Source organism: Callorhinus ursinus, unplaced genomic scaffold, assembly GCF_003265705.2.
Source record: "Callorhinus ursinus isolate GAN/ISIS: 27379988/994484 unplaced genomic scaffold, GSC_fseal_2.0 scaffold7, whole genome shotgun sequence".
Classification (NCBI taxonomy): domain Eukaryota; kingdom Metazoa; phylum Chordata; class Mammalia; order Carnivora; family Otariidae; genus Callorhinus; species Callorhinus ursinus.
This window is the reverse complement of record NW_027397069.1, coordinates 53,585,016-53,596,524: the sequence shown is the minus strand read 5'-3', so window position 1 is coordinate 53,596,524 and position 11,509 is coordinate 53,585,016. Positions and strand designations below refer to the sequence as shown.

General features: G+C 37.5%; 1 protein-coding gene across 2 annotated transcripts in view; it reads right to left on the bottom strand.

Moving 5' to 3' along the window:
* Positions 1-3,826: 3,826 nt before the first annotated feature.
* The window catches only part of RB1 (RB transcriptional corepressor 1), a 160,260-nt gene continuing 152,577 nt past the window's right edge, over positions 3,827-11,509 (bottom strand). For both annotated transcript variants that reach the window (XM_073894543.1, XM_025874895.2), the window contains 4 exons: positions 9,537-9,567; positions 7,121-7,263; positions 6,547-6,596; positions 3,827-4,432 (listed from right to left, as the gene is read on the bottom strand). In XM_073894543.1, the coding sequence (XP_073750644.1) occupies positions 4,359-4,432; positions 6,547-6,596; positions 7,121-7,263; positions 9,537-9,567 (298 nt within the window). In that variant the 3' untranslated portion in view covers positions 3,827-4,358. The remainder of the gene's footprint in view (positions 4,433-6,546; positions 6,597-7,120; positions 7,264-9,536; positions 9,568-11,509) is intronic.

The following is an 11,509-nucleotide window of genomic DNA, read 5'->3' as shown; positions in this document are numbered from 1 at the left end:
TTCCCTTACCTGAAACCCTTGGTACCAGATACGTTTCATACTTTTTTTTTGGAGTTCAGTACCTATGGTACATATACTGCATAATATGTAATACCTGAGTAGGGCCGAGGTTAGATTCCCAAAATCAATGTATTAATATTTTTTAGTGAAACAAGAATATTCCTACTAAGTGGGATAAAGGCTGTAAACAGCTCTATGTCAGTTTAGATACGCTTTTGATGCCACGTTGACTTTTGTCACCAAACACACAGACCACTTGACTTGGGTTTTTAAGCTTTTTAGATTTCAGAATTGCAGATAAAAGACTGTGGATTCGTGATATCTATATCTATATGGGATGTTTGGGAGGAAAGGCCTTTAATACATACACTTTGCAGGGTGTCTGGGTGGCTCAGTCATTAAGCGTCTGCCTTTGGCTCAGGTCTTGGTCCCAGGGTCCTGGGATCGAGCCCCGCATCGGGCTCCCTGCTCCACGGGAAGCCTGCTTCTCCCTCTCCCACTCCCCCTGCTTGTGTTCCTGCCCTCGCTGTCTCCCTCTCAAATAAATAAAATCTTAAAAAAAAAATACACACACACACACACACACACACACACACACACACACTTTGTATGAGATGAACAGAGATTCTTGCTTCCCCACACCTTGTCTCATGACTATCTCTGTTTCTCGGACGTGCTATTATTGTTCCTCAAGCACACAGGCATATTGCCACCTCCAAGCACTGGCTTTTCTGCTCTGTGGACTGTTTTCCCGCCATTGTACAACTTACTCCCTGGCCTTTTCCAGGCTTTGCTCAAAGGTCATCTCAGGAAGTCTCTCCCTGACCACCCTATTTTACATTCTTAAATTCCTTTCCGATCAGCACTCCCTATCCTCCTTGCTATGTTTTTCTGCACAACGCTTAATACAATCAGACACACTATTGTTTATTCACTTGTTCCCTGTCCCTGAAACTACAATTAGATGGGAAGCTCCACAGAGATAGGGATCTTAGGCTTATTTACCCATTGCTGTACCCCTCGCATTTAGAGCTGTGCCTGGAACATGGTAGGTACTCAGTACATGACATATTAAAAGAGGAAGAGAACATTTATTATTTGTTTCCATATACTTGGAAAAATATGCAAAATACATTTTTTTTTTTTTGGACTACAGATGGGCTTCTTCTAGGTGCTAGAGCTCTGAGATCAGCCAGACTGATGCTTCCCATCTGAGGAGGGAGGTTGATGCAGGGATGAGTAGACAGACAATAGGCATGTTAAGGCAGATCTAACATTAGCGGTAGCAGCTGGTTATGCCAATACCCAGTGTTCAAGAAAGATTAATGCCTAATATTGGCAAAAAGAATGAGCTATTTGGAAGTCTAATATATGTTCATCTAAAATTATTACCATAGAGTATGTGCTCAAAAATTGTTGAATTAATCAATGAATGGGAAAGTCCTTTCTGCAGAATCATGAATGCAATTTGTTTTATGAATGTATCCTTCAAGACATATTTAATAAATAAGCCTTACAATTCTATCTGAAAAAAAATAGGCATGTTAAGGCAATTTCTGATGGTGATAAACGCTGTTACACTTTTGAAGGAGAGTAACATGATGATACAGAGTAAGGGTTTTAGCTTGTGTGGTCAAGGCAGGCCTCTGAGCTGATGCGCCCTGAAAGACTGGAAGGAACCACCTATGCAAGCTTCTCGGGGAAGAGCACTCCAGACAGAAGGAACAGCAAGTAGAAAAGCCTGAGGTAGGGAGGGGGTTGTGAGGAAAGGTCAGCGTGGCTAATGCACAGTGAGCAGGGAGAAAGTAGCATGAGAAGAGGATGCAGAAGCAGAGAGAGGCCACTTCCCGGGCCATGGTAAGGAGTCTGGATACCTGAGTAGCAATGTGAATCCATTTATATTTTATAAATGTGTCTTTTTTTTAAAGATTTTATTTATTTATTCAAGAGAGAGAGAATGAGAGATAGAGAGCACGAGAGGGAAGAGGGTCAGAGGGAGAAGCAGACTCCCCGCTGAGCAGGGAGCCCGATGTGGGACTCGATCCCGGGACTCCAGGATCATGACCTGAGCCGAAGGCAGTCGCTTAACCAACTGAGCCACCCAGGCGCCCTCCATTTATATTTTAAAGGGATCATTTTGGCTCTTAAGCTGAGAGGTAAAGAGGAAAGAGAGGACCAGGTAGACGTCCTAAACAGTGGTCTCAACAAAAGCAGATAAATGACTCTTAGTGTTTTGGCTTGACCAAGTAAGTGGTTGGTAAAATGGGGAAAGACTAGGGCAGAAACAAGGTATTTTGTTTGATTTTGGTTTCTATTTTGAGAATTCAGGGGGTGGGGGAAGACAGTGAGACTCAAGAGTTCTATTGGCTATGAGGGCTCTGACCTCCATGAAGTGGTCAGGCTGGAGAAATAAATTTGGGGATCATCAGCATATGAAGCTAATCAAAGGTTAAGAATGGATGAGACACCAGAAGGGAACTCAGATATAGAAGAGAACATTAAGGCACTTGATACAAAGAATACATCAGACCATTAAGACTCTTAGCAACTAATTTATTTTAAAATAGACAAACTATTAACTGTAGAAAATAGTAACATAGCAATTTTAAATGTACAGTTTCAACCAATACAAAAAAGCGATAAAAGCAGTATCTGAAGACTTATTTAAGAAATCTCAATACAGGATTTCTGAAGTTCCTAAAATTCTGGCACTAACTCTAACGTGAGCTTTCATTAGCAAAAAATCCAGAAATATGGTAGCCCTTGACCTAAAAGCTAACTGATTTTTATGATATTCATGCAAAAATTAATGAGGAAATGGGAGAAAGCTTCCTAGTGCCTTGTTATAACTGCCAAAAATAAGTTTGAAACTTAACTGAGCACAAAATAAATTTTCATTTTCTAACAAGACCAGATTTCTTTTTAAAAAGAACTCTGAGTTTAGACAAAGTGATTTTCCTAAAAGCTAGCTGATGCTACCTTAAATATCACCTATTTTAAATTATACCATCTCTAAATAAGTTAATCACACAAGATAGTTTAAATACACCTTTAGGTGTCAGGGGAAAGCGCCTCTTTTTCTAACACAGCTGTTTTCATTTGAAGCTTTTGCACAAAACCAGATAGAAACATGAATGCCTAACCCAAAGACCTTTGATTACTTGCAATTTTCGAGTAGAAATGATGTGGCTTTGAATATGCCAGTGTTAGACCATACTGACTTAAAAAAATAAAAGATAAATAGACAATTGCCAGTTCAAAAGATACATGGAAGACATGTACAATTCCAGAGAAAACCCCTTCCCAAGTTTAGGAGGGCAGAATAATTGCTGAGATGCAATTAGACAAACCTCTAAGAAAGAAAAATTAAGGCTCCTATAGTTAACAGTCTGTTTGTGGAATAAAATTGTTTTATATCTTGATTCTTCAGGACCCAGAAACATTAGAAAGTGCACTTGGGATATACTGTCTTAGGGCCCTCTCTAGCAAAGCTCTAGCTGAACACTTGATTTTCCAAGTACTAGATGGTTACTTCCTGAATTCAGTGATCTGAATGGTATAAAAACCAAGAGTACTATTAATAACCCTCATTTTTAAAGCATGGGTTGGATGAAGAAAAGAATCAATAAATTCTTACAAGTCCTGAGGTATGAAATCTGTATCAGTAGTATGACAACATCATTTGTTTATACTTTGTTTTCTGCTTGTGTTTAAAAACTAAAATTTATAAAACAAGCACACAGTACATCAGATTCCATTAGTAAACTAAAATCTAATGTGTAAAAATTAGTGATTTTTTTTTCTAGTTTCTAATATCTGTTTTAGCAGAAGAGTTCAGGATCATTTGGGCGAAGGGGGAGTAGTCAGCCAAATTGCATTTGGAAGACAGGACACATATTCTAAGGGCGTTCATGTTAAATTAAAAAAAATATATAAATATAAATTAATAAAAATAATAGCAAACGTCACATATATGCCACAAGAAAAGACAAAGTACTCAAATAGGCCTGGGTTGTTCCGACCACCACTCCCAGGGCATCCTCCCCATTTGTAGAGCAGAGCAATTATACTTTGGAAATGGAAACATCCGCTACAAATTTAAATGGCAGTATTTACACAAGATTTTTAATCTTGTGCAATAACAAGTATATTCTACTGACTACGACATTGCAAGTGGCTTAGGAATCCCCTGCACGCACACCACACGCAAGCCTGTGCGCACACTGGATATCCACCAGAAGAGCTGAAGATAGGTATTAATGCGGCCGTAAACGGAACCTGGGAGAGTCACACAGTGGGATCTGTGAGAGACCATGAGGCCAGAGGTGTACTCGGTGCCCACGGAGGTCATGGGACCCTCATTTTTCTTCCCTGTTTGAGGTATCCATGCTATCGTTCATTTTCTGCTTCTGCATTCGTGTTCGGGTAGATGCTGGAAAGAGGATGAAGAAATGTCAAGAGCACTGATGGCGCTAGGTAAGTTGACAAAGGGCTGCCATAAATGTTACTCTTGTGCCAAATCGATGGAGTTCAGGGCCTGGCAAAGCAGTGGCTTCCAAATTTTTTATCATGAATTATTTTCCAAGCATGTACCACTAAACTTGTCTGTGTATATGCATACCATTTATGTTTGTGTCTAAATTATAAAACACACATAGCCCAAACAAACATGAACAACAGATGAGATAAAAATAGAGATTCTAATATTTTCTCTATGTACCCAAAAGGTGGCCTCATAGACTCCCAGGTGTGCCCAACTTTGCAGACCACTGCTGCAGAGATGCTGAGGTTGAGTTTGGCCCTGGGGCAGAGCAGAATGCCGGGCTGGCCCAGAATGGTCCGCTGAAGGGAGTGGTACTCCTCCCAACGCAAGCAATCCCCTTGTGCTTGGGGGCACCTTGCAAAGCCATCAGCTCACGGCTCATTTAATTTCGACGGAAACATTTTGTAAGTACAGTATTAACTACAATGTAGACAAAAGCAGAAAACTTCTTTTAAGTTATTTAAAAATTCTTAACTGACTTTAGTGGTGGGCAGAAGCTTTTCATTTCAAAGAAGCACAAATTCACACTTGGAAAAGAAAGAAAAGACGAATTCTAAGTCTTCCCCCTCTGCGCAATCTAGCACTGTGTGATGGTCTTTTTTGAATGCCATCCTTTGAGGAAAAGTGAAGAATTCCTTAGCCCTGGGGTTTTACACTCCTGCTGCTTCTCTCCAGTTTGCAGGCACATCCAGGCCCTGAACTCCAGCCAGGCATCGGCATCGGGAATTCACCTCGCTGCCGGCCAAGTGCGACGCAAGCTGGAAAATGTACCCATCACAGCAACTGAACTCTTCTCTAAGAAAGCATACATATTTTTTTTACAGCTTTCTGCTCCTTGTAAAATGCGTATTTGTGAGCTTCAAAATGCTTCCAAATGTTTTCAGGGCCTCATTCTGGTCAGAAACTTTGTGTCTATTTTCACCTTCTGAGCAGAAATGCCACAACTACTTCAGGGTTGAAACAGAAGTGGATCAGTCGGTGTAAAATCCAAACAGAGATTCGTTATAACCAAAACATGTGAATTCTTGGTATAGTTAGTGTTAATTGTTCTCTTCAAAATAATATACGTAGTAATGGTTTAAAAAAATCAAAAGCATTCTTTTAAATACTTCATACTTTAAATAATTAGTATTTAGGGGCACATGTTTAGAGAAGCCCCTTTTTAAAAAGTCATATTTCAACTGGTATTGTTCTTACTGATAAGTCTTATGACCTAGGAATAACAGTTTTTAAATCTTATTATCTCCAAAGTACTTGTCTTCTCTCCCAGGACCAGCTATTCTTCCTGTCGATGGGCCTGGCAGCAGATGATCAGGAAACATCAGGAAAAGTCACACTCCCTACCACAGCTTAGTCCCTGGGACAGCCGGGGGGGTGGTCAGTATGTGTCTGCCTTCCTCTTAAAGTACTTTCCATTTATTCTACCTGGGTTAATCTTGTATCATCTTGGAGTAGCTTGGGATGGGATCTCATTTTCTGCATAACTTGAAAAATGATTTGACAATGATCTGGAGCTCTATCAAAATTCTGATTTCCAGTAATGGAAAACTTTTGTCTGACATTGTTTTAAAACTTGCAAACAAGAGAAGTTCAATAACAGAATAAAAAATTATTCTTCAAATAAGGATAATGATGTTCCTATATGCTAATGTTATAAAACCTTTCCCTATATCCAATACTCTTAAAGAGTTCCTCATCATAGTTTTGCTCTCCTGAGGTATTTCTAACCACAGCCATTCATGCTGAAAATGTGGTTTCACTTCTTAGTATTCCTGCAGTAGAGATTTTAGAGAGGGTAAAGATGACCTTCATTTTGCAGCATACATTTAATCCACAAATGTCTGTGGGTAAAGAGTACATTCTTGATTGGATTACATTTTAAGTGCATAAGCGAGTGTGCTAATTTAGGGAATTGAATGTATTTATTCCTTTAAAGCATGAAAAGGCTTTTTGCAATACAAATAATGGTTTCATTTATGTAGGGTGAAATGATAAGTACTTACTCATTTCTGCCAGTTTCTGTTGAAATTTGGATTCCCCTGGGAGATGTTTACTGCAGATTTAAAAAAGGGAAGATATTTCAAATGTGTATGTATAAATGGAAAACTCAAATTTTCAATAACTATGGTGGTTCCAATGACTTATTTTATACTCTTATTTTAGTGAGTAGCTTTTAATTTCAGAGGTTTATAAAACCATCTAAAATACAAACCATCACAAATTTATAATCTTTTGCATTTTGTCAGTGATTCTTATAAAACACCATAGTTTTTTTTCAAGAGTAAGCATTTAAAAATCTAATGTGAATCATAACAAAATTTAATCAATGGCTTTGTAAAAAAAAATTAAAAAAAGATCAGATTGTTATTATCTGATATGTTCAATGAATTTCAGTAGATAGTATATGATTTAATGGTGTTAAGCTTGGGATACATTCCTATTTTTTTGAGCAATCTTCACAATTTCCAAATAAAATTGGTATAAAAGGGTTTGGTGGAAGTTAGGAGCAGAGCCGGCACTCTGGCTTCCCCATGGGACCAGCTCAGCTACTGAAAAACATTCAACAACTGTTCCTACCTTCCATTTGCTTCATCTGATCCTTCAATATCAAAGCGTAGTTTTTTCAATGGTTTAGGAGGGTTGCTGCCTTCAGCACTTCTTTTGAGCACACGGTCGCTGTTACCCACCATCTGATTTATTTTCTGGAACTTCTCAGAAGTCTACAAATTACAGAATTATTTATTTTAAATCATTAAATGCCAGCATTTTGTAGTTAGCAACCCTTAATTGTAGTTTGAGGGGTATCAAAAAATCAGGCAGAGGTAATATCTGCCTTATTAATTTTCTGCTTCATTGCACCAAATGAGATATGGAAAAATCTTAGAATCAGTGTAACTACACCTAACTCTGCCCCAATTAAATATCTTCCTCTCTCTCCCTATGAGGCTCCTCCCCTTCCTCCAACAACTCTGACTACCACTCTGAAAATCCTGGTTCCTCATTTTTGGAACTCACCCACACATAAAACCAGGGCTACTTCTCAGAAGCATGTAAAGTTGGAATGGCTTTCTAGAACCTTATGGGTTTTGTTTGTTTGTTTGTTTGAGGGCATAACCAGAGAGAATATCACAAGAATCTAATAAGAAGTGAAATGTCTAGTCAATCATAATTTTGGACTCACTTTATGAATATTACATTAAGTCATATAGTTTATATATTTTAAACCATTACTGACACAGTATTTATTGAAATGCTAATTCATAGTTTTTTAAATCAAATATCAAAAGATTTTGAGTCATTATTACTAGAGATGATTTGAGATCTGTATCTCTTGAGGGAGAATCTTGTCACAGCAAAGTAAAGCAAGCTTTGGTAATAAATACCAAATGGGACACAATACCTTATTTCATCCAAGGACAAGCACATGGAAAAATTCTATTTCTTATTTATGTACTTTAGAACTGGAATGAGGGGGTTACCTCAGGGATGTGTATGAGTATGTTCATCTGAACTAAAAAGTGAAACCAGACTATCGGTAGAAATTAGGTCCAATTTGACTGACTGATTTGACAATGAGATTTAGCTTTACTAATTAAGCTTTCTTTTCCAAAAATTAAATGAGGCAATTTTCTTTTAAGATTTTATTTACTTATTTATTTTAGAGAAAGGCTCTGTGTGCTCGTGAGCAGGGGAGGGGCAGAGGGAGCCAAAGAGAGAGAATCTCAAGCAGACTCTAAGCTGAGTGTAGAGCCTGATGCAGGACTCAATCTCACAACCTTGAGATCCGGACCTGAGTGGAAATCAAGAGTCAGATGCTCAACTGACTGAGCCACTCAGGTGCCCCTAAATGAGGTAATTTTCTAAAAATTAAATGCAGGGGTGCTTGGGTGGCTCAGTTGTTAGGCATCTGCCTTCGGCTCAGGTCACAATCCCGGGGTCCTGGGATCGAGCTCCACATCGGGCTCCCTGCTCGGCAGGAAGCCTGCTTCTCCCTCTCCTACTCCCTCTGCTTGTGTTCCCTCTCTCCCTGTGTCTCTGTCAAATAAATAAAATCTTTAGAAAACTAAAAATAAAAAAATAACAATTAAATGCAAAAACAGGTTTTGATGGAAATAAGTTTAGAGCACATATATAATATGAAACTAAATTCCTGTGTATGTATTAAATTTATGATAAGATTTTTAGTTATCAGCTTTAAAATATGTAAGTTCATATAACATTTTCTCAATTCTTTTAGAGGTTATTTCAAGCAGAAAAGTTTCAGGACCACTACTCTATATGTATCCAGATCCAACCCAACTTACCTGGTTCCACATGTCCTTTGTGAAGCCTGACAGCTGCAGCCTACCTTGAGCTAAATGTCACAGTATTTGCTATTTGTAACATACATTTCAACACCCAGTCTTTCAGTATACAAACTATTATCTCTAGTTATACTTGGGGCAGTGGGGTAGGCAGACTCTAGAATGGGTCTCACTAATCCTCACCTCCTAGTTTTTACATTCGTGTAATCCTCTCTTCCCCGAGTGTGTGGGTTTGACCTAGTGTGACTTGCTTCTGACAAAAATAGGACAAAAGTGATGGAATATCACTTCCAATATTAGTTACAAAAAGACTGTGTTTTCCATTTTGCTCTATACCTCCCTCTTTCAGTCTCTTTCTTCTTGTTCTGAGGGAAGCAAGATGCCATTTGTGAGTAATGAGTGGCTCCAAGTGACAAGGAACTGCCGGCTTAGAAAAATATATGTAACGTATTATATAATCTCAAAGGATGTTTAGAAAACCACTTTGAAATCCACCAATTATGAGTATAACTTGAAATTAAATTTGATTTGAAAATAAGTCTGCTATCGATCTATCTTCTAAATTCTATGCAACATGCCTTGCTGAGGTGTCTGAATAATAGTATTTGTCAATTCAAGTTGTAGAAATCTACAATTTCTTTTATGGTTACAGTGTACACCCTTATACTTCATAGAAAGAAAATACTCACCCCAAATGATTCACCAATGGATACTAAGATTCTGTCAAGATAAAATACAAATTAGTAATGAAGATCATATATAACTGTGCAGAGATGAACATATATCATTCTGAGCTATTAGAAATACCAAATCAAAGGTTTGCTCTACCCTAGAACCACAACAAAATTACAGTCATTAGGGGCTTATTCTAACAGTGCTAATCTAATCATACACTGAGCTGGTCTCTTAGATTTTTAAAGAATTACATGTCTGAAAGAACGTATTCTGCCATCGTCCGCATTTAAAGAAGGTAAAGGAAAATTTTAAATTTACCCATACTTAATTCTTCGTAAATCAATGGGTAAGTAATCAATTAAAATTTCACATTTCCTCATTAAAAACTCACATAACAATTAGCAAAAAATTACAGTATTAATAATCAGAATTCTAATTAAGATCTCTACTGATATATAGTAAAGTCTACTTATCATATATCCTAGAATCGGAAATCTATTAGTCTGCTTGTCCTTGTTTGAACCATATAATTTCTGTTCTTTTGTTTTTATTTGAGTATAGCTGACACACAATGTTACAGTAGTGTCTGATGTACAACTGAGGGATTCATCAAGTTTATATATTATGCTGTGCTCACCACAGTGTAGCCACCATCTGTCACCATACATCATTACCGCAGTATCTCTGACCATTATCACTAGTATCACTACTCATTATGTTGTACCTCTTATTGCCCATGACTTATTCCTTCCACAATAGGAAGCCTGTATCTCCCACTAACCTTCACCCATATTGTCCATCCTACCCTGCCCTCTGGCAACCATCACTTTGTTCTTCGTATTTATAGGTCTGATTCTGGTTTTTGTTTAATCTTTTTTAAATCACATGGTATTTGTTTTTCTCTGACTTATTTCACTTAGTGTTACATCCTCTAGGTCCATTCATATTGTTTCCAATGGCATGCTTTTATACTTTTTAATGACTGCATAATATCCCCTTTCATATATATGTGTATATATATTTAGTGGCTGCATAATATTCCCTTGTATGTATGTGTACGTATATATATCTAGATATATATATATCACATCTTCCTCATCCATTCATACATCAGTGGACACTTAGGTTGCTTCCATATCTTAAATATTGTAAATAATGCTGCAGTAAACATAGGGGTGCATGTATCTTTTCAAATTATTGTTTTCACTTTCTTTGGGTAAATACCCAATGGTGGAATTATTGTATCATATGGTATTTGTATTTTTAAGTTTTTGAAGAACCTCCACACTATTTTTCATAGTTGGCTGCACCAATTTACATTCCCACCAACAGTGTGTGAGGGTTCCTTTTTCTCTACATCCTCACAAACACTTATTTCTTGCCTTTTTTATTCTAGTCATTCTATAGGTGTGATATCTCACTATGGTTTTGATTTGCATTCCCCTGATGATTAGTGATTTTGAGCATCTTTTCATGTGTCCATTGCCATCCATATGTCGTCTCTGGAAAAATGTCTATTCAGATCTTCTCACATTTTAATTGGATTGTTTGCTATTGAGTTATAGGAGTTCTTTATAAATTTTGCAAATTAACTCCTTATCAGATATGTGGTTTGCAAATATTTTCTCCCATTCATTAGGTTGCTTTTCATTTTGTTGACGGTTTCCTTTGCTTTTCAGAAGCTTTTTATTTTGATGTAGTTCTACTTGCTTATTTTTGCTTTTGTTTCCCTTGCCTTAGAAGACATACCTAGAAAAAATGTTGCCATGGCTGATGTCAGAGAAATTACTGCCTATGATGTCTTCTAACAGTCTTAGGATTTCTGGTCTCACATTTAGGTCTTTAATCCATTTTGAGTTTATTTTCGTGTATGGTATTAAAAGGTGGTCCACTCTCATTCTTTTACATGTAGCTGTCCAGTGTTCCCAACACCATTTAGTAAAGAGACTACCTTTCCCCCCTTCTCCTTTGGCATAGATTAATTGAC